Below are 23,682 nucleotides of genomic sequence, written 5' to 3'. Positions count from 1 at the left end.
CCTCTAACCTAAGGAGTTAACAGGATGACAGCCCCAGTCTCCCCTAACCTAAGGAGTTAACAGGATGACAGCCCCAGTCTCCTCTAACCTAAGGAGTTAACAGGATGACAGCCCCAGTCTCCCCTAACCTAAGGAGTTAACAGGATGACAGCCCCAGTCTCCTCTAACCTAAGGAGTTAACAGGATGACAGCCCCAGTCTCCTCTAACCTAAGGAGTTAACAGGATGACAGCCCCAGTCTCCCCTAACCTAAGGAGTTAACAGGATGACAGCCCCAGTCTCCTCTAACCTAAGGAGTTAACAGGATGACAGCCCCAGTCTCCTCTAACCTAAGGAGTTAACAGGATGACAGCCACAGTCTCCTCTAACCTAAGGAGTTAACAGGATGACAGCCCCAGTCTCCTCTAACCTAAGGAGTTAACAGGATGACAGCCCCAGTCTCCCCTAACCTAAGGAGTTAACAGGATGACAGCCCCAGTCTCCTCTAACCTAAGGAGTTAACAGGATGACAGCCCCAGTCTCCTCTAACCTAAGGAGTTAACAGGATGACAGCCCCAGTCTCCCCTAACCTAAGGAGTTAACAGGATGACAGCCCCAGTCTCCCCTAACCTAAGGAGTTAACAGGATGACAGCCCCAGTCTCCTCTAACCTAAGGAGTTAACAGGATGACAGCCCCAGTCTCCTCTAACCTAAGGAGTTAACAGGATGACAGCCCCAGTCTCCTCTAACCTAAGGAGTTAACAGGATGACAGCACCAGTCTCCCCTAACCTAAGGAGTTAACAGGATGACAGCCCCAGTCTCCCCTAACCTAAGGAGTTAACAGGATGACAGCCCCAGTCTCCTCTAACCTAAGGAGTTAACAGGATGACAGCCCCAGTCTCCTCTAACCTAAGGAGTTAACAGGATGACAGCCCCAGTCTCCCCTAACCTAAGGAGTTAACAGGATGACAGCCCAGTCTCCCCTAACCTAAGGAGTTAACAGGATGACAGCCCCAGTCTCCTCTAACCTAAGGAGTTAACAGGATGACAGCCCAGTCTCCCCTAACCTAAGGAGTTAACAGGATGACAGCCCCAGTCTCCCCTAACCTAAGGAGTTAACAGGATGACAGCCCCAGTCTCCTCTAACCTAAGGAGTTAACAGGTTGACAGCCCCAGTCTCCTCTAACCTAAGGAGTTAACAGGATGACAGCCCCAGTCTCCCCTAACCTAAGGAGTTAACAGGATGACAGCCCCAGTCTCCTCTAACCTAAGGAGTTAACAGGATGACAGCCCCAGTCTCCCCTAACCTAAGGAGTTAACAGGATGACAGCCCCAGTCTCCTCTAACCTAAGGAGTTAACAGGATGACAGCCCCAGTCTCCTCTAACCTAAGGAGTTAACAGGATGACAGCCCCAGTCTCCCCTAACCTAAGGAGTTAACAGGATGACAGCCCCAGTCTCCTCTAACCTAAGGAGTTAACAGGATGACAGCCCCAGTCTCCTCTAACCTAAGGAGTTAACAGGATGACAGCCACAGTCTCCTCTAACCTAAGGAGTTAACAGGATGACAGCCCCAGTCTCCTCTAACCTAAGGAGTTAACAGGATGACAGCCCCAGTCTCCCCTAACCTAAGGAGTTAACAGGATGACAGCCCCAGTCTCCTCTAACCTAAGGAGTTAACAGGATGACAGCCCCAGTCTCCTCTAACCTAAGGAGTTAACAGGATGACAGCCCCAGTCTCCCCTAACCTAAGGAGTTAACAGGATGACAGCCCCAGTCTCCCCTAACCTAAGGAGTTAACAGGATGACAGCCCCAGTCTCCTCTAACCTAAGGAGTTAACAGGATGACAGCCCCAGTCTCCTCTAACCTAAGGAGTTAACAGGATGACAGCCCCAGTCTCCTCTAACCTAAGGAGTTAACAGGATGACAGCACCAGTCTCCCCTAACCTAAGGAGTTAACAGGATGACAGCCCCAGTCTCCCCTAACCTAAGGAGTTAACAGGATGACAGCCCCAGTCTCCTCTAACCTAAGGAGTTAACAGGATGACAGCCCCAGTCTCCTCTAACCTAAGGAGTTAACAGGATGACAGCCCCAGTCTCCCCTAACCTAAGGAGTTAACAGGATGACAGCCCAGTCTCCCCTAACCTAAGGAGTTAACAGGATGACAGCCCCAGTCTCCTCTAACCTAAGGAGTTAACAGGATGACAGCCCAGTCTCCCCTAACCTAAGGAGTTAACAGGATGACAGCCCCAGTCTCCCCTAACCTAAGGAGTTAACAGGATGACAGCCCCAGTCTCCTCTAACCTAAGGAGTTAACAGGTTGACAGCCCCAGTCTCCTCTAACCTAAGGAGTTAACAGGATGACAGCCCCAGTCTCCCCTAACCCAAGGAGTTAACAGGATGACAGCCCAGTCTCCCCTAACCTAAGGAGTTAACAGGATGACAGCCCCAGTCTCCTCTAACCTAAGGAGTTAACAGGATGACAGCCCCAGTCTCCCCTAACCTAAGGAGTTAACAGGATGACAGCCCCAGTCTCCCCTAACCTAAGGAGTTAACAGGATGACAGCCCCAGTCTCCTCTAACCTAAGGAGTTAACAGGATGACAGCCCCAGTCTCCTCTAACCTAAGGAGTTAACAGGATGACAGCCCCAGGCTCCTCTAACCTAAGGAGTTAACAGGATGACAGCCCCAGTCTCCCCTAACCTACGGAGTTAACAGGATGACAGCCCCAGTCTCCTCTAACCTAAGGAGTTAACAGGATGACAGCCCCAGTCTCCTCTAACCTAAGGAGTTAACAGGATGACAGCCCCAGTCTCCTCTAACCTAAGGAGTTAACAGGATGACAGCCCCAGTCTCCTCTAACCTAAGGAGTTAACAGGATGACAGCCCCAGTCTCCTCTAACCTAAGGAGTTAACAGGATGACAGCCCCAGTCTCCCCTAACCTAAGGAGTTAACAGGATGACAGCCCCAGTCTCCTCTAACCTAAGGAGTTAACAGGATGACAGCCCCAGTCTCCTCTAACCTAAGGAGTTAACAGGATGACAGCCCCAGTCTCCCCTAACCTAAGGAGTTAACAGGATGACAGCCCCAATCTCCCCTTACCTAAGGAGTTAACAGGATGACAGCCCCAGTCTCCTCTAACCTAAGGAGTTAACAGGATGACAGCCCCAGTCTCCTCTAACCTAAGGAGTTAACAGGATGACAGCCCCAGTCTCCCCTAACCTAAGGAGTTAACAGGATGACAGCCCCAGTCTCCCCTAACCTAAGGAGTTAACAGGATGACAGCCCCAGTCTCCTCTAACCTAAGGAGTTAACAGGATGACAGCCCCAGTCTCCCCTAACCTAAGGAGTTAACAGGATGACAGCCCCAGTCTCCTCTAACCTAAGGAGTTAACAGGATGACAGCCCCAGTCTCCTCTAACCTAAGGAGTTAACAGGATGACAGCCCCAGTCTCCCCTAACCTAAGGAGTTAACAGGATGACAGCCCGTCTCCTCTAACCTAAGGAGTTAACAGGATGACAGCCCCAGTCTCCTCTAACCTAAGGAGTTAACAGGATGACAGCCACAGTCTCCTCTAACCTAAGGAGTTAACAGGATGACAGCCCCAGTCTCCTCTAACCTAAGGAGTTAACAGGATGACAGCCCCAGTCTCCCCTAACCTAAGGAGTTAACAGGATGACAGACCCAGTCTCCTCTAACCTAAGGAGTTAACAGGATGACAGCCCCAGTCTCCTCTAACCTAAGGAGTTAACAGGATGACAGCCCCAGTCTCCCCTAACCTAAGGAGTTAACAGGATGACAGCCCCAGTCTCCCCTAACCTAAGGAGTTAACAGGATGACAGCCCCAGTCTCCTCTAACCTAAGGAGTTAACAGGATGACAGCCCCAGTCTCCTCTAACCTAAGGAGTTAACAGGATGACAGCCCCAGTCTCCCCTAACCTAAGGAGTTAACAGGATGACAGCCCCAGTCTCCTCTAACCTAAGGAGTTAACAGGATGACAGCCCCAGTCTCCTCTAACCTGAGGAGTTAACAGGATGACAGCCCCAGTCTCCTCTAACCTAAGGAGTTAACAGGATGACAGCCCCAGTCTCCCCTAACCTAAGGAGTTAACAGGATGACAGCCCCAGTCTCCCCTAACCTAAGGAGTTAACAGGATGACAGCCCCATTCTCCTCTAACCTAAGGAGTTAACAGGATGACAGCCCCAGTCTCCCCTAACCTAAGGAGTTAACAGGATGACAGCCCCAGTCTCCCCTAACCTAAGGAGTTAACAGGATGACAGCCCCAGTCTCCTCTAACCTAAGGAGTTAACAGGATGACAGCCCCAGTCTCCTCTAACCTAAGGAGTTAACAGGATGACAGCCCCAGTCTCCCCTAACCTAAGGAGTTAACAGGATGACAGCCCCAGTCTCCCCTAACCTAAGGAGTTAACAGGATGACAGCCCCAGTCTCCTCTAACCTAAGGAGTTAACAGGATGACAGCCCCAGTCTCCTCTAACCTAAGGAGTTAACAGGATGACAGCCCCAGTCTCCTCTAACCTAAGGAGTTAACAGGATGACAGCCCCAGTCTCTCCTAACCTAAGGAGTTAACAGGATGACAGCCCCATTCTCCTCTAACCTAAGGAGTTAACAGGATGACAGCCCCAGTCTCCTCTAACCTAAGGAGTTAACAGGATGACAGCCCCAGTCTCCCCTAACCTAAGGAGTTAACAGGATGACAGCCCCAGTCTCCCCTAACCTAAGGAGTTAACAGGATGACAGCCCCAGTCTCCCCTAACCTAAGGAGTTAACAGGATGACAGCCCCAGTCTCCCCTAACCTGGAGCGTTGCGCTGTTACCCACAACATTTTCGGAGAAATGAAATGATATTGCTAAATGACTAAAATGTAATGTAATGATATTGCTAAATGACTAAAATGTAATGTAATGATATTGCCTGCCTTTTATAAAAATTCAACACTGTATGCGCTTTCTGTCTACGTGGTCACCAAAAATATGCTTTGGGAACGCCCCTCATTCTGTGGTGATTGGCTTGTAATTTGCTAGTGCCAAAGGAGGTCGACCGACAAGGTCCATCAGATTCTCCGGGAGAATTGCAACAGATGGCCTCTAACACATTCCAGACATGACCCCTACATGGTTCCAATTGTAATTGAGACTGGAGTAAGACTTTAACTACGAGTTTTTGACCTCGTAAACTGTTCACATGAACGCAGCATTGCGTATCAGGGTCGATGAATCTGGTTGGCTGCTGAATGTCCAGGCTGTGATGTTGATTGGGTGCTGTTGATAGGCTTGGTTCTGATTGGCTGTGTGTCCAGGCCCCCAGAGGACATCTCCCACGGTGACCAAGACAGCCCACGCCCACCCGAGGCAGATCAACTCTGCCCCCAACCGCAGGGTGACGCCCACGAGAGCAAACGGAGCATCAGACGCTGAGATCCTAGAACTGAACCAGCAGGTACACACACATATATACTCACTCCTACACACACATATATACTCACTCCTACACATATATATATATATATATACTCACTCCTACACACACATATATACTCACTCCTACACATATATATACTCACTCCTACACACACATATATACTCACTCCTACACACATATATATACTCACTCCTACACACACATATATACTCACTCCTACACACACATATATACTCACTCCTACACACACATATATACTCACTCCTACACATATATATATATATACTCACTCCTACACACACATATATACTCACTCCTACACATATATATACTCACTCCTACACATATATATACTCACTCCTACACACACATATATACTCACTCCTACACACACATATATATACTCACTCCTACACACACATATATACTCACTCCTACACACACATATATACTCACTCCTACACATATATATATATACTCACTCCTACACACACATATATACTCACTCCTACACATATATATACTCACTCCTACACATATATATACTCACTCCTACACACACATATATACTCACTCCTACACACACATATATACTCACTCCTACACACACATATATACTCACTCCTACACATATATATATACTCACTCCTACACACACATATATACTCACTCCTACACATATATATACTCACTCCTACACATATATATACTCACTCCTACACACACATATATACTCACTCCTACACACACATATATATACTCACTCCTACACACACATATATACTCACTCCTACACACACATATATACTCACTCCTACACATATATATATATACTCACTCCTACACACACATATATACTCACTCCTACACATATATATACTCACTCCTACACATATATATACTCACTCCTACACACACATATATACTCACTCCTACACACACATATATACTCACTCCTACACACACATATATACTCACTCCTACACACATATATATACTCACTCCTACACACATATATATACTCTCACTCCTACACACACATATATACTCACTCCTACACACACATATACTCTCACTCCTACACACACATATATACTCACTCCTACACACATATATATACTCTCACTCCTACACACATATATATACTCACTCCTACACACACATATATACTCTCACTCCTACACACATATATATACTCACTCCTACACATATATATATACTCACTCCTACACACACATATATACTCACTCCTACACACACATATATACTCACTCCTACACACACATATATACTCACTCCTACACACACATATATACTCACTCCTACACACACATATACTCTCACTCCTACACACATATATATACTCACTCCTACACATACATATACTCACTCCTACACACACATATATACTCACTCCTACACACACATATATACTCACTCCTACACACATATATATATACTCTCACTCCTACACACACATATATACTCACTCCTACACATATATATACTCACTCCTACACACACATATATACTCACTCCTACACACATATATATATACTCTCACTCCTACACACACATATACTCTCACTCCTACACACATATATATACTCACTCCTACACACACATATATACTCACTCCTACACACACATATATACTCACTCCTACACACACATATATATATACTCACTCCTACACACACATATATACTCACTCCTACACACACATATATACTCACTCCTACACACACATATATACTCACTCCTACACACACATATATACTCACTCCTACACACACATATATACTCACTCCTACACACACATATATACTCACTCCTACACACATATATATATATACTCTCACTCCTACACACACATATATACTCACTCCTACACACACATATATACTCACTCCTACACACACATATATACTCACTCCTACACACACATATATACTCACTCCTACACACATATATACTCACTCCTACACACATATATATATATACTCTCACTCCTACACACACATATATACTCACTCCTACACACACATATATACTCACTCCTACACACACATATATACTCACTCCTACACACATATATATACTCTCACTCCTACACACACATATATACTCACTCATACACACATATATATACTCTCACTCCTACACACATATATATACTCACTCCTACACACATATATATATATACTCTCACTCCTACACACATATATATACTCACTCCTACACATATATATACTCACTCCTACACACATATATATACTCACTCCTACACACATATATACTCACTCCTACACACACATATATACTCACTCCTACACACATATATATATACTCTCACTCCTACACACACATATATACTCACTCCTACACACACATATATACTCACTCCTACACACACATATATACTCACTCCTACACACACACATATATACTCACTCCTACACACATATATATACTCTCACTCCTACACACACATATATACTCACTCCTACACACACATATATACTCACTCCTACACACACATATATACTCACTCCTACACACATATATATACTCACTCCTACACACACATATATACTCACTCCTACACACATATATATATACTCTCACTCCTACACACACATATATATACTCACTCCTACACACACATATATACTCACTCCTACACACATATATATACTCACTCCTACACACACATATATATACTCACTCCTACACACATATATATATACTCTCACTCCTACACACACATATATACTCACTCCTACACACACATATATACTCACTCCTACACACACATATATACTCACTCCTACACACATATAAATACTCACTCCTACACACATATATATACTCACTCCTACACACATATATATATACTCTCACTCCTACACACATATATATATACTCTCACTCCTACACACATATATATATATTCTCACTCCTACACACACATATATACTCACTCCTACACACACATATATACTCACTCCTACACACATATATATACTCACTCCTACACACATATATATACTCTCACTCCTACACACACATATATACTCACTCCTACACACATATATATACTCACTCCTACACACATATATATACTCACTCCTACACACATATATATATACTCTCACTCCTACACACATATATATATTCTCACTCCTACACACACATACAGTTGAAGTTTACATACACCTTACAATCCTAGTAAAAATTCCCTGTCTTAGGTCAGTTAGGATCACCACTTTATTTTAAGAATGTGAAATGTCAGAATAATAGTAGAGAGAGTGATTTATTTCAGCTTTTATTTCTTTCATCACATTCCCAGTGGGTCAGAAGTTTACATACACTCAATTAGTATTTGGTAGCGTTGCCTTTAAATTGTTGAACTTGGGTCAAACATTTCAGATAGCCTTCCACAAGCTTCCCACAATAAGTTGGGTGAATTTTGGCCCATTCATCCTGACAGAGCTGGTGTAATGGAGTCAGGTTTGTAGGCCTCCTTGCTCGCACACGCTTTTTCAGTTCTGCCCACAAATGTTCTATAGGATTGAGGTCAGGGCTTTGTGATGGCCACTCCAATACCTTGACTTTGTTGACCTTAAGCCATTTTGCCACAACTTTGGAAGTATGCTTGGGGTCATTGTCCATTTGGAAGACCCATTTGCGACCAAGCTTTAAATTCCTGACTGATGTCTTGAGATGTAGCTTCAATATATCCACATAATTTTCCTTCCTCATGATGCCATCTATTTTGTTAAGTGCACCAGTCCCTCCTGCAGCAAAGCACCCCCAGAGCATGATGCTGCCACCCCCGTGCTTCACGGTTGGGATGGTGTTCTTCAGCTTGCAAGATCCCCCTTTTTCCTCCAAACATAACGATGGTCATTATGGCCAAACAGTTCTATTTTTGTTTCATCAGACCAGAGGACATTTATCCATAAAGTACGATCTTTGTCCCCATGTGCAGTTGCAAATCGTAGTCTGGCTTTTTTATGGCAGTTTTGGAGCAGTGGCTTCTTCCTTGCTGAGCGGCCTTTCAGCTTATGTCGATATAGGACTCGTTTTACTGTGGATATAGATACTTTTGTACCTGTTTCCTCCAGCATCTTCACAAGGTCCTTTGCTGTTGTTCTGGGATTGATTTGCACTTTTCGAACCAAAGTACATTCATCTCTAGGAGACAGAACGCGTCTCCTTCCTGAGCGGTATGACGGCTGCGTGGTCCCATGGTGTTTATACTAGCGTACTATTGTTTGTACAGATGAACGTGGTACCTTCAGGCATTTGGAAATTGCTCCCAAGGATGAACCAGACTTGTGGAGGTCTTGGCTGATTTCTTTTGATTTTCCCATGATGTCAAGCAAAGAGCCACTGAGTTTGAAGGTAGGCCTTGAAATATATCCACAGGTACACCTCCAATTGACTCAAATTATGTCAATTAGCCTATCAGAAGCTTCTAAAGCCATGACATCATTTTCTGGAATTTTCCAAGCTGTTTAAAGGCACAGTCAATTTAGTTTATGTAAACTTCTGACCCACTGGAATTGTGATACAGTGAATTATAAGTGAAATAATCTGTCTGTAAACAATTGTTGGAAAAATGACTTGTGTCATGCACAAAGTAGATGTCCTAACCGACTTGCCAAAACTATAGTTTGCTAACAAGACATTTGTGGAGTGGTTGAAAAACAAGTTTTAATGACTCCAACCGAAGTGTATGTAAACTTCCGACTTCAACTGTATATATTCTCACTCCTACACACATATATATACTCTCACAAAGCTGTCATCAAGGCAAAGGGTGGCTACTTTGAAGAATCTCAAATATAAAATATATTTTGATTTGTTTAACACTTCTTTGGTTACTACATGATTCCATATGTGTTATTTCATAGTTTTGATATCTTCACTATTATTCTACGATGTAGAAAATAGTTTTAAAAAATAGAAGAAAACCTGGGATGAGATATTTGTTTTCAGGAGTGTGTCCGAATCTTTGACTGGAACTGTATATATACTCACTCCTACACACGTATTCTCACTCCTACACACGTATTCTCACTCCTACACACACGTATTCTCACTCCTACACACGTATTCTCACTCCTACACACACGTATTCTCACTCCTACACACGTATTCTCACTCCTACACACACGTATTCTCACTCCTACACACGTATTCTCACTCCTACACACACGTATTCTCACTCCTACACACACGTATTCTCACTCCTACACACGTATTCTCACTCCTACACACACGTATTCTCACTCCTACACACGTATTCTCACTCCTACACACACGTATTCTCACTCCTACACACACGTATTCTCACTCCTACACACACGTATTCTCACTCCTACACACACGTATTCTCACTCCTACACACACGTATACTCACTCCTACACACGTATTCTCACTCCTACACACACGTATTCTCACTCCTACACACACGTATTCTCACTCCTACACACGTATTCTCACTCCTACACACACGTATTCTCACTCCTACACACGTATTCTCACTCCTACACACACGTATTCTCACTCCTACACACACGTATTCTCACTCCTACACACACGTATTCTCACTCCTACACACACGTATTCTCACTCCTACACACACGTATACTCACTCCTACACACGTATTCTCACTCCTACACACACGTATTCTCACTCCTACACACACGTATTCTCACTCCTACACACGTATTCTCACTCCTACACACACGTATTCTCACTCCTACACACGTATTCTCACTCCTACACACACGTATTCTCACTCCTACACACACGTATTCTCACTCCTACACACACGTATTCTCACTCCTACACACACGTATTCTCACTCCTACACACACGTATTCTCACTCCTACACACGTATTCTCACTCCTACACACACGTATTCTCACTCCTACACACACGTATTCTCACTCCTACACACGTATTCTCACTCCTACACACACGTATTCTCACTCCTACACACACGTATTCTCACTCCTACACACACGTATTCTCACTCCTACACACACGTATTCTCACTCCTACACACACGTATTCTCACTCCTACACACACGTATTCTCACTCCTACACACACGTATTCTCACTCCTACACACACGTATTCTCACTCCTACACACACGTATTCTCACTCCTACACACACGTATTCTCACTCCTACACACACGTATTCTCACTCCTACACACACGTATTCTCACTCCTACACACACGTATTCTCACTCCTACACACACGTATTCTCACTCCTACACACGTATTCTCACTCCTACACACGTATTCTCACTCCTACACACACGTATTCTCACTCCTACACACACGTATTCTCACTCCTACACACACGTATTCTCACTCCTACACACACGTATTCTCACTCCTACACACACGTATTCTCACTCCTACACACGTATTCTCACTCCTACACACGTATTCTCACTCCTACACACACGTATTCTCACTCCTACACACGTATTCTCACTCCTACACACACGTATTCTCACTCCTACACACACGTATTCTCACTCCTACACACACGTATTCTCACTCCTACACACGTATTCTCACTCCTACACACACGTATTCTCACTCCTACACACGTATTCTCACTCCTACACACACGTATTCTCACTCCTACACACACGTATTCTCACTCCTACACACACGTATTCTCACTCCTACACACACGTATTCTCACTCCTACACACACGTATTCTCACTCCTACACACGTATTCTCACTCCTACACACGTATTCTCACTCCTACACACGTATTCTCACTCCTACACACGTATTCTCACTCCTACACACACGTATTCTCACTCCTACACACACGTATTCTCACTCCTACACACACGTATTCTCACTCCTACACACACGTATTCTCACTCCTACACACACGTATTCTCACTCCTACACACACGTATTCTCACTCCTACACACACACGTATTCTCACTCCTACACACGTATTCTCACTCCTACACACACTTATTCTCACTACTACACACACATTTATATTCTCACTCCTACACACACGTATTCTCACTCCTACACACACATTTATATTCTCACTCCTACACACACGTATTCTCACTCCTACACACACATTTATATTCTCACTCCTACACACACGTATTCTCACTCCTACACACACGTATTCTCACTCCTACACACACATTTATATTCTCACTCCTACACACACGTATTCTCACTCCTACACACATGTATTCTCACTCCTACACACACGTATTCTCACTCCTACACACACGTATTCTCACTCCTACACACACGTATTCTCACTCCTACACACACGTATTCTCACTCCTACACACACGTATTCTCACTCCTACACACACGTATTCTCACTCCTACACACACGTATTCTCACTCCTACACACACGTATTCTCACTCCTACACACACGTATTCTCACTCCTACACACACATTTATATTCTCACTCCTACACACTTATTCTCACTTCTACACACACATAGTAAAATTGAAGTACACATGGACACACTCCTGAAAACAAATACCTCCTTGATTTCAAAATGACACATGAACACAGCTCCCTCTGTAGAGATGAACATGAACACAGCTCCCTCTGTAGAGATGAACATGAACACAGCTCCCTCTGTAGAGATGAACATGAACACAGCTCCCTCTGTAGAGATGAACATGAACACAGCTCCCTCTGTAGAGATGAACATGAACACAGCTCCCTCTGTAGAGATGAACATGAACACAGCTCCCTCTGTAGAGATGAACATGAACACAGCTCCCTCTGTAGAGATGAACATGAACACAGCTCCCTCTGTAGAGATGAACATGAACACAGCTCCCTCTGTAGAGATGAACATGTACACAGCTCCCTCTGTGTGTGTAGATGTTGGATCTGAAGCTGTTGGTGGATGGTCTGAAGAAGGAAAGAGATTTCTACTTCAGTAAGCTGAGAGACATCGAGTTGATCTGTCAGGAGAATGAAACCAACGTCAGCCCAACACTCTCCAAGATCATGGATATACTGTACGCTACTGAGGTAGGGCACACACTGGATACACACACACACACACATACACACACACACTGGATAAACACACACACACACTGGATAAAACACACACACACACTATACAGTGCATTCGGAAAGTATTCAGACCCCTTGACTTTTTCCACATTTTGTTACGTTACAGCCTTATTCTAAAATTGATTAAATAAAACATTTTCCTCATCAATCTACACACAATACCCCATACTGACAAAGTGAAAACAGGTTTTTAGAAATGTTTGCAAATGTATTACAAATTAAAAAACAGAAAATACCTTATTTACATAAGTATTCAGACCCTTTGCTATGAGACTCGAAATTGAGCTCAGGTGCATCCTGTTTCCATTGATCATCCTTGAGGTGTTTCTACAACTTGATTGGAGTCCACTTGTGGTAAATTCAATTGATTGGACATGATTTGGAAAGGCACACACCTGTCTATATAAGGTCCCACAGTTGACAGTGCATGTCAGAGCAAAAACCAAGCCATGAGGTCGAAAGAATTGTCCGTAGAGCTCCGAGACAGGATTGTGTCGAGGCACAAAAATGTCTGCAGCATTGAAGGTCCCCAAGAACACAGTGGCCTCCATCATTCTTAAATGGAAGAGGTTTAGAACCATCAAGACGCTTCCTAGAGTTGGCCGCCCGGCCAAACTGAGCAATCGGGGGAGAAGGGCCTTGGTCTGGGAGGTGACCAAGAACCCAATGGTCACTCTGACAGAGCTCTAGAGTTCCTCTGTGGAGATGGGAGAACCTTCCAGAAGGACTACTATCTCTGCAGCACTCCACAAATCAGGCCTTTATGGTAGAGTGGCCAGACAGAAGCCACTCCTCAGTAAAAGGCACATGACAGCCCGCTTGGAGTTCGCCAAAAGGCACTTAAATACTCTCAGACCATGAGAAACAAGATTCTCTGGTCTGATGAAACCAAGATTGAACTCTTTGGCATGAATGCTAAGCGTCACGTCTGGAGGAAACCTGGCACCATCCCTACGGTGAAGCATGGTGGTGGCAGCATCATGCTGTGGGGATGTTTTTCAGCGGCAGGGACTGAGAGACTAGTCAGGATTGAGGGAAAGATGAACGGAGCAAAGTACAGAGAAGTCCTTGATGAAAACCTGCTCCAGAGTGCTCAGGACCTCAGACTGGGGCGAAGGTTCACCTTCCAACAGGACAACGACTCTAAGCAAACAGCCAAAACAACGCAGGAGTGGCTTCGGGACAAGTCTCGATGTCCTTGAGGGGCCCAGCCAGAGCTCGGACATAAACCTGATCTTTGGAGAGACCTGAAAATAGCTGTGCAGCTATTTCGGGACAAGTCTCGATGTCCTTGAGGGGCCCCATCCAACCTGACAGAGCTTGAGAGGATCTGCAGAGAAGAATGTGAGAAACTCCCCAAATACAGGTGTGCCAAGCTTGTAGCATCATACCCAAGAAGACTCGAGGCTGTAATCGCTGCCAAAGGTGCTTCAAAAAAGTACTGAGTAAAGGGTCTGAAAATTTATGCAAATGAGATATTTCAGTTTTTTTTTTTTACATTTGCAAACATTTCTAAAAACCTGTTTTTGCTTTGGCATTATGGGGTATTGTGCGTAGATTGATGAGGGGGGAAAATAATGTAATCCATTTTAGAATAAGGCTGTAACGTAACAAAATGTGGAAAAAGTCAAGGGGTCTGAATACTATCTGAATGCACTGTATATACAGTACCAGTCAAAAGTTTTAGACCACCTACTCAATCCAGGGTTTTTCTTTATTTTTACTATTTTCTACATTGTAGAATAATAGTGAAGACATCAAAACTATGAAATAACACATATGGAATCATGTAGTAAACAAAAAAGTGTTAAACAAAGGGAAAAAAAGTATTTAGTCAGCCACCAATTGTGCAAGTTCTCCCACTTAAAAAGATGGGAGAGGCCTGTAATTTTCATCATAGGTACAAGTCAACTATGACAGACAAATTGAGGGGAAAAAATCCAGAAAATCACATTGTAGGTGGAAAATAAGTATTTATAGTCTTGAAGGAGTTCTCACATATGCTGAGCACTTGTTACCGGCTTTTCCTTCACTCTGCGGTACAACTCATCCCAAACCATCTCAATTGGGTTGAGGTTGGGTGATTGTGGAGGCCAGGTCATCTGATGCAGCACTCCATCACTCTCCTTCTTGGTCAAATAGCCCTTACACAGCCTGGAGGTGTGTTGGGTCATTGTCCTGTTGAAAAACAATTGATAGTCCCATTAAGCCCAAACCAGATGGGATGGCGTATCGCTGCAGAATGCTGTGGTAGCCATGCTGGTTAAGTGTGCCTTGAATTCTAAATAAATCACAGACAGTGTCAGCAGCAAAGCACCCCCACACCATAACACCTCCTCCTCCATGCTTCACGGTGGGAACTACACATGCGGAGATCATCCGTTCACCCACACCACGTCTCAAAGACACGGCGGTTGGAACCAAAAATCTCCAATTTGGACTCCAGACCAAAGGACAAATGTCCACAGGCCTAATATCCATTACTTGTGTTTCTTGGCCCAAGCAAGTCTCTTCTTCTTATTGGTGTCCTTTAGTAGTGGTTTCTTTGCTGCAATTCGACCATGAAGGCCTGATTTCACACAGTCTCCTCTGAACAGTTGATGTTGAGATGTGTCTGTTACTTGAACTCTGTGATGCACTTATTTGGGCTGCAATTTCTTAGGCTGGTAATTCTAATGAACTTATCCTCTGCAGCAGAGGTAACTCTGGGTCTTCCATTCCTGTGGCGGTCCTCATGAGAACCAGTTTCATCATAGCGCTTGATGGTTTTTGCAACTGCACTTGAAGAAACTTTCGAAGTTCTTGAAATGTTCCGTGTTGACTGACCTTCATGTCTTAAAGTAATGATGGACTGTCATTTCTCTTTGCTTATTTGAGCTGTTCTTGACATAATTTCCCTTCACTGGAACTAAGGGGCCTAGCCCGAACCATTAAAAACAGCCCCAGACCATTATTCCTCCTCCACCAAACTTTACAGTTGGCACTATGCATTGGGACAGGTAGCGTACTCCTGGCATCCGCCAAGCCCAGATTCATCCGTCGGACTGCCAGATGGTGAAGCATGATTCATCACTCGAGAGAACGCGTTTCCACTGCTCCAGTATTCAATGGGGGCTTTACTCACTTACAGTTGACCGGGGCAGCTCTAGCAGGGCAGATATTGCCAAACTGACTTGTTGGAAAGGTGGCATCCTATGACAGTGCCACGTTGAAAGTTACTGAGCTCTTCAGTAAGGCCATTCTACTGCCAATGTTTGTCTATGGAGATTGCATGGCTGTTTTTTATACACCTGTCAGCAACGGGTGTGGCTGAAACAGCCGAATCCACTAATTTGAAGGGGAGTCCACATACTGCTGTATATATAGTGTATGTTGACACAGCGCTATATACAGTCCATTCGGGAAGTATTCAGACCCCTTGACTTTTTCCACATTTTGTTACGTCACAGCCTTATTTTTCCCTCATTCATCTACACACAACACCCCATAATGACAAAGCAAAAACAGGTTTTTAGAAATGTTAGCAAATTTATAAAAACTAAAAAACGGAAATATGACATTTACATAAGTATTCAGTTAAATACTGAATACTTATGTAAATGTCATATTTCCGTTTTTTAGTTTTTATAAATTTGCTAACATTTCTAAAAACCTGTTTTTGCTTTGTCATTATGGGGTGTTGTGTACTTTGTCAGTACTTTGTTGAAGCACCTTTGGCAGCGATTACAGCCTCAATTCTTGGACTGTATTTGGGGAGTTTCTCCCATTCTTCTCTGCAGATCCTCTCAAGGTCTGTCAGGTTGGATGGGAATCGTCACTGCACAGCTATTTTCAGGTCTCTCCAGAGATGTTCGATCGGGTTCAAGTCCGAGCTCTGGCAGGGCCACTCAAGGACATTCAGAGACTTGTTCCGAAGCCACTCCTGCTTTGTCTTGACTGTGTGCTTAGGGTCGTTGTCCTGTTGGAAGGTGAACCTTCGCCCCAGTCTGAGGTTCTGAGCGCTCTGGAGCAGGTTTTCATCAAGGATCTCTGTGTACTTTGCTCCGTTCATCTTTCCCTCGATCCTGACTAGTCTCCTAATCCCTGCCGCTTAAATAAATCCCCACAGCATGATGCTGCCACCACCATGCTTCACCGTAGGGGTAGTGCCAGGTTTCCTCCGGACGTGACACTTGGCATTCATGCCAAAGAGTTCAATCTTGGTTTCATCAGACCAGAGAATCTTGTTTCTCATGGTCTGAGAGTCTTTAGGTGCCTTTTGGCAAACTCCAAGCGAGCTGTCACGTGCCTTTTACTGAGGAGTGGCTTCCGTCTGGCCACTCTACCATAAAAGCCTGATTGGTGGAGTGCTGCAGAGATGGTTGTCCTTCTGGAAGGTTCTCCCATATCCACAGAGGAACTCTGGAGCTCTGTCAGAGCGACCATTGGGTTCTTGGTCACCTCCCTGACCAAGGCCCTTCTCCCCCGATTGCTCAGTTTGGCCGGCGGCCAGCTCCAGGAAGAGTCCTGGTGGTTCTAAACTTCTTCCATTTAAGAATGACGGAGGCCACTGTGTTCTTGGGGACCTTCAATGCTGCAGACATTTTTTGGTATCCTTCCCCAGATCTGTGCCTCGACACAATCCTGTCCCGGAGCTCTACGGACAATTCCTTCGACCTCATGGCTTGGTTTTTTCTCCGACATGCACTGTCAACTGTGGGACCTTATATAGACAGGTGTGTGCCTTTCCCAATCATGTCCAATCAATTGAATTTACCACAAGTGGACTCCAATCAAGTTGTAGAAACACCTCAAGGATGATCAATGGAAACAGGATGCACCTGAGCTCAATTTCGAGTGTCATAGCAAAGGGTCTGAATACTTATGTAAATAAGGTATTTCTGTTTCTTATTTTAATAAATGTGCAAACATTTCTAAACACCTGTTTTCGGTTTGTCATTAGGGGGTATTGTGTGTAGATTGTATCTATTTAATCAATTTTAGAATAAGTCTGTAACGTAGCAAAATGTGAAAAAAGTCAAGGGGTCTGAATACTTTCCCAATGCACTGTATATTGACATCCACAGTAGTGTGCAGTGTCCTGTGATTCTACACTCAGGCCTATAGAAGGAGCTGCTGGTCTATCACGACTCCCACTAGAAGCCTTCTAGAGGTAGAATTAATCAAGCAAATGAAATATTAACAAACTGTTTAATAGTCATACTAACCATTGTTTGTTTTGTTTGTTGTTTATTAGTGTTTTAAAGGTGAAGTTCAGTATTTTACAACTAGATGTTAGAAGGTTCCTCACCCTCAAAGTGGTCTAAACTGTTTTCCATGGATTATACCTCGCCTGTAGACTCAAGTTATAAAATACTTAAGTTCCCCTTTAAGTGTATGAAGCTAGGTTACCAGCTAGGTTACCAGCAGTACCAGGCCCTGGGAATGACATCACAATGGGTTAGCCTGGTTTGATAGAACACCGTCCTTCAGCTGAGACGTTCTCTGTGGTCACCAGACATCCCATGGCTAAACTCCCACCCCAAACCATCATGGCCATTTAACCATGGATCACTCTCCCCCTCTCCTCTCCACTCATGTCCTATCCTCTCCCCTGTAACTGTCCCCCTCTCTTCTCCTCTCCCCCTCTCCTCTTCTCTCCACTGTAACTCTCCCCCTCTCCTCTCCACTCATGTCCTATCCTCTCCCCTGTAACTGTCCCCCTCTCTTCTCCTCTCCCCCTCTCTTCTCCTCTCCCCCTCTCCTCTCCCCTGTAACTCTCCCCCTCTCCTCTCCCCTGTAACTCTCCCCCTCTCCTCTCCCCTGTAACTCTCCCCCTCTCCTCTCCCCTGTAACTCTCCCCATCTCCTCTCCCCTGTAACTCTCCCCCTCTCCTCTCCCCTGTAACTCTCCCCCTCTCCTCTCCACTCATGTCCTATCCTCTCCCCTGTAACTCTCCCCCTCTCCTCTCCCCTGTAACTCTCCCCCTCTCCTCTCCTCTGTAACTCTCCCCCTCTCCTCTCCTCTCCTCTGTAACTCTCCCCCTCCCCTCTCCTCTCCTCTGTAACTCTCCCCCTCTCCTCTCCTCTCCCCTGTAACTCTCCCCCTCTCCTCTCCCCTGTAACTCTCCCCCTCTCCTCTCCTCTGTAACTCTCCCCCTCCCCTCTCCTCTCCTCTGTAACTCTCCCCCTCTCCTCTCCTCTCCTCTGTAACTCTCCCCCTCTCCTCTCCTCTGTAACTCTCCCCCTCTCCTCTCCTCTGTAACTCTCCCCCTCTCCTCTCCCCTGTAACTCTCCCCCTCTCCTCTCCTCTGTAACTCTCCCCCTCTCCTCTCCTCTGTAACTCTCCCCCTCTCCTCTCCTCTGTAACTCTCCCCCTCTCCTCTCCCCTGTAACTCTCCCCCTCTCCTCTCCCCTGTAACTCTCCCCCTCTCCTCTCCCCTGTAACTCTCCCCCTCTCCTCTCCCCTGTAACTCTCCCCCTCTCCTCTCCTCTCCTCTGTAACTCTCCCCCTCTCCTCTCCTCTCCTCTGTAACTCTCCCCCTCTCCTCTCCTCTGTAACTCTCCCCCTCTCCTCTCCCCTGTAACTCTCCCCCTCTCCCCCTCTCCTCTCCTCTGTAACTCTCCCCCCTCTCCTCTCCTCTGTAACTCTCCCCCTCTCCTCTCCTCTGTAACTCTCCCCCTCTCCTCTCCTCTCCCCTGTAACTCTCCCCCTCTCCTCTCCCCTGTAACTCTCCCCCTCTCCTCTCCTCTCCTCTGTAACTCTCCCCCTCTCCTCTCCTCTCCTCTGTAACTCTCCCCCTCTCCTCTACTCTGTAACTCTCCCCCTCTCCTCTCCTCTGTAACTCTCCCCCTCTCCTCTCCTCTCCTCTGTAACTCTCCCCCTCTCCTCTCCCCTGTAACTCTCCCCCTCTCCTCTCCTCTGTAACTCTCCCCCTCTCCTCTCCTCTCCCCTGTAACTCTCCCCCTCTCCTCTCCCCTGTAACTCTCCCCCTCTCCTCTCCTCTCCTCTGTAACTCTCCCCCTCTCCTCTCCCCTGTAACTCTCCCCCTCTCCTCTCCCCTGTAACTCTCCCCCTCTCCTCTCCTCTGTAACTCTTCCCCTCTCCCCCTCTCCTCTCCCCTGTAACTCTCCCCCTCTCCTCTCCTCTGTAACTCTCCCCCTCTCCTCTCCCCTGTAACTCTCCCCCTCTCCTCTCCCCTGTAACTCTCCCCCTCTCCTCTCCCCTGTAACTCTCCCCCTCTCCTCTCCCCTGTAACTCTCCCCCTCTCCTCTCCTCTCCTCTGTAACTACATTTACATTTACATTTACATTTCAGTCATTTAGCAGACGCTCTTATCCAGAGCGACTTACAGGAGCAATTAGGGTTAAGTGCCTTGCTCAAGGGCATTTCGGCAGATTTTTCACCTAGTCGGCTCAGGGATTAGAACCAGCGACCTTTCGGGTACTGGCACAACGCTCTTAACCACTAAGCTACCACTAACCCTAACCCTACCACTAACCCTAACCCTAACCCTCCCCCTCTCCTCTCCTCTCCTCTGTAACTCTCCCCCTCTCCTCTCCTCTCCCCTGTAACTCTCCCCCTCTCCTCTCCTCTCCTCTGTAACTCTCCCCCTCTCCTCTCCCCTGTAACTCTCCCCCTCTCCCCCTCTCCTCTCCTCTGTAACTCTCCCCCTCTCCTCTCCTCTGTAACTCTCCCCCTCTCCTCTCCTCTGTAACTCTCCCCCTCTCCTCTCCTCTCACCTGTAACTCTCCCCCTCTCCTCTCCCCTGTAACTCTCCCCCTCTCCTCTCCCCCTCTCCTCTCCCCTGTAACTCTCCCCCTCTCCTCTCCCCCTCTCCTCTCCTCTGTAACTCTCCCCCTCTCCTCTCCTCTCCTCTGTAACTCTCCCCCTCTCCTCTCCTCTCCTCTGTAACTCTCCCCCTCTCCTCTCCTCTCCTCTGTAACTCTCCCCCTCTCCTCTCCTCTCCTCTGTAACTCTCCCCCTCTCCTCTCCTCTCCTCTGTAACTCTCCCCCTCTCCTCTCCTCTCCTCTGTAACTCTCCCCCTCTCCTCTCCTCTGTAACTCTCCCCCTCTCCCCCTCTCCTCTCCTCTGTAACTCTCCCCCTCTCCTCTCCTCTGTAACTCTCCCCCTCTCCTCTCCTCTGTAACTCTCCCCCTCTCCTCTCCTCTCCCCTGTAACTCTCCCCCTCTCCTCTCCTCTCCTCTGTAACTCTCCCCCTCTCCTCTCCTCTCCTCTGTAACTCTCCCCCTCTCCTCTCCTCTCCTCTGTAACTCTCCCCCTCTCCTGTCCTCTGTAACTCTCCCCCTCTCCCCCTCTCCTCTCCTCTGTAACTCTCCCCCTCTCCTCTCCTCTGTAACTCTCCCCCTCTCCTCTCCTCTGTAACTCTCCCCCTCTCCTCTCCCTGTAACTCTCCCCCTCTCCTCTCCCCCTCTCCTCTCCCCTGTAACTCTCCCCCTCTCCTCTCCCCTCTCCTCTCCTCTGTAACTCTCCCCTCTCCTCTCCTCTCCTCTGTAACTCTCCCCCTCTCCTCTCCTCTCCTCTGTAACTCTCCCCCTCTCCTCTCCTCTCCCTGTAACTCTCCCCCTCTCCTCTCCTCTGTAACTCTCCCCCTCTCCTCTCCTCTCCTCTGTAACTCTCCCCCTCTCCTCTCCTCTCCTCTGTAACTCTCCCCCTCTCCTCTCCTCTGTAACTCTCCCCCTCTCCTCTCCTCTGTAACTCTCCCCCTCTCCTCTCCTCTGTAACTCTCCCCCTCTCCTCTCCTCTGTAACTCTCCCCCTCTCCTCTCCTCTGTAACTCTCCCCCTCTCCTCTCCTCTCCTCTCCTCTATAACTCTCCCCCTCTCCTCTCCTCTCCTCTGTAACTCTCCCCCTCTCCTCTCCTCTGTAACTCTCCCCTCTCCTCTCCCCTGTAACTCTCCCCTCTCCCCCTCTCCTCTCCTCTGTAACTCTCCCCCTCTCCTCCTCTCCTCTCCTCTGTAACTCTCCCCCTCTCCTCTCCTCTCCTCTCCTCTATAACTCTCCCCCTCTCCTCTCCTCTCCTCTGTAACTCTCCCCCTCTCCTCTCCCCTGTAACTCTTCCCCTCTCCCCCTCTCCCCCTCTCCACCTCTCCTCTCCCTGTAACTCTCCCCTCTCCCTCTCCTCTCCCCTGTAACTCTCCCCCTCTCCCCTCTCCCCCTCTCCACCTCTCCTCTCCCCTGTAACTCTCCCCCTCTCCTCTCCTCTCCTCTGTAACTCTCCCCTCTCCTCTCCCTGTAACTCTTCCCCTCTCCCCCTCTCCCCCTCTCCACCTCTCCGATCTCCCCTGTAACTCTCCCCCTCTCCCCTCTCCTCTCCCTGTAACTCTCCCCCTCTCCTCTCCTCCTCTGTAACTCTCCCCCTCGTCCCCTGTAACTCTTCCCCTCGTCCCCCTCTCCCCCTCTCCACCTCTCCTCTCCCTGTAACTCTCCCCTCTCCACCTCTCCTCTCCCCTGTAACTCTCCCCAGGGCGAGGTTGAGAAAGAGAATACCTTCTCAGACAACTTACCTGATCACTAAAGGTGAATAGAATGAATCACTAAAGGTGAATAGAATGAATAACTACACACACACACCATTCACACAACTTTTCACATGCACACACACAGGCGCGCACACACACTTACACACCCCCAGCCAGTCCCTGACCTCTGTGTGACCTCTGTGTGATGTGTGTTTTAGGATGGCTTCATGGTGCCAGAGGACGACAAGGTGGAAGAGGCGCCACAGGGAGACCAGGAAGAATACTAAACATTCCTCCTTTCTCTCCATCACTCCACACCTCCTTTCCCTCCATCACTCCACACCTCCTTTCTCTCCATTACTCCACACCTCCTTTCCCTCCATCACTCCACACCTCCTTTCCCTCCATCACTCCACACCTCCTTTCTCTCCATTACTCCACACCTCCTTTCCCTCCATCACTCCACACCTCCATCACTCCACACCTCCTTTCTCTCCACCACTCCACACCTCCTTTCTCTCCATCACTCCACACCTCCTTTCTCTCCATCACTCCACACCTCCTTTCTCTCCATCACTCCACACCTCCTTTCTCTCCATCACTCCATACCTCCTTTCTCTCCATCACTCCACACCTCCTTTCTCTCCATCACTCCACACCTCC

General features: G+C 46.7%; 1 protein-coding gene across 1 annotated transcript in view; it reads left to right on the top strand.

Moving 5' to 3' along the window:
• LOC311121471 (microtubule-associated protein RP/EB family member 3-like) overlaps positions 1 to 23,348 on the top strand; it is a gene marked incomplete at its 5' end in the record, with an annotated part of 45,417 nt that extends 22,069 nt beyond the window's left edge. Inside the window, 3 exons of the mRNA XM_084195960.1 lie at positions 5,305 to 5,444; positions 13,358 to 13,510; positions 23,238 to 23,348. Coding sequence (XP_084052086.1) covers positions 5,305 to 5,444; positions 13,358 to 13,510; positions 23,238 to 23,306 — 362 coding nt within the window. The remainder of the gene's footprint in view (positions 1 to 5,304; positions 5,445 to 13,357; positions 13,511 to 23,237) is intronic.
• Between the last annotated feature and the right edge of the window lie 334 nt (positions 23,349 to 23,682).

The sequence above is a fragment of the Coregonus lavaretus genome, assembly GCF_964263955.1.
Source record: "Coregonus lavaretus genome assembly, contig: HAP1_SCAFFOLD_4186, whole genome shotgun sequence".
Lineage (NCBI taxonomy): Eukaryota > Metazoa > Chordata > Actinopteri > Salmoniformes > Salmonidae > Coregonus > Coregonus lavaretus.
This window is presented reverse-complemented; position numbering and strand designations above follow the sequence as displayed.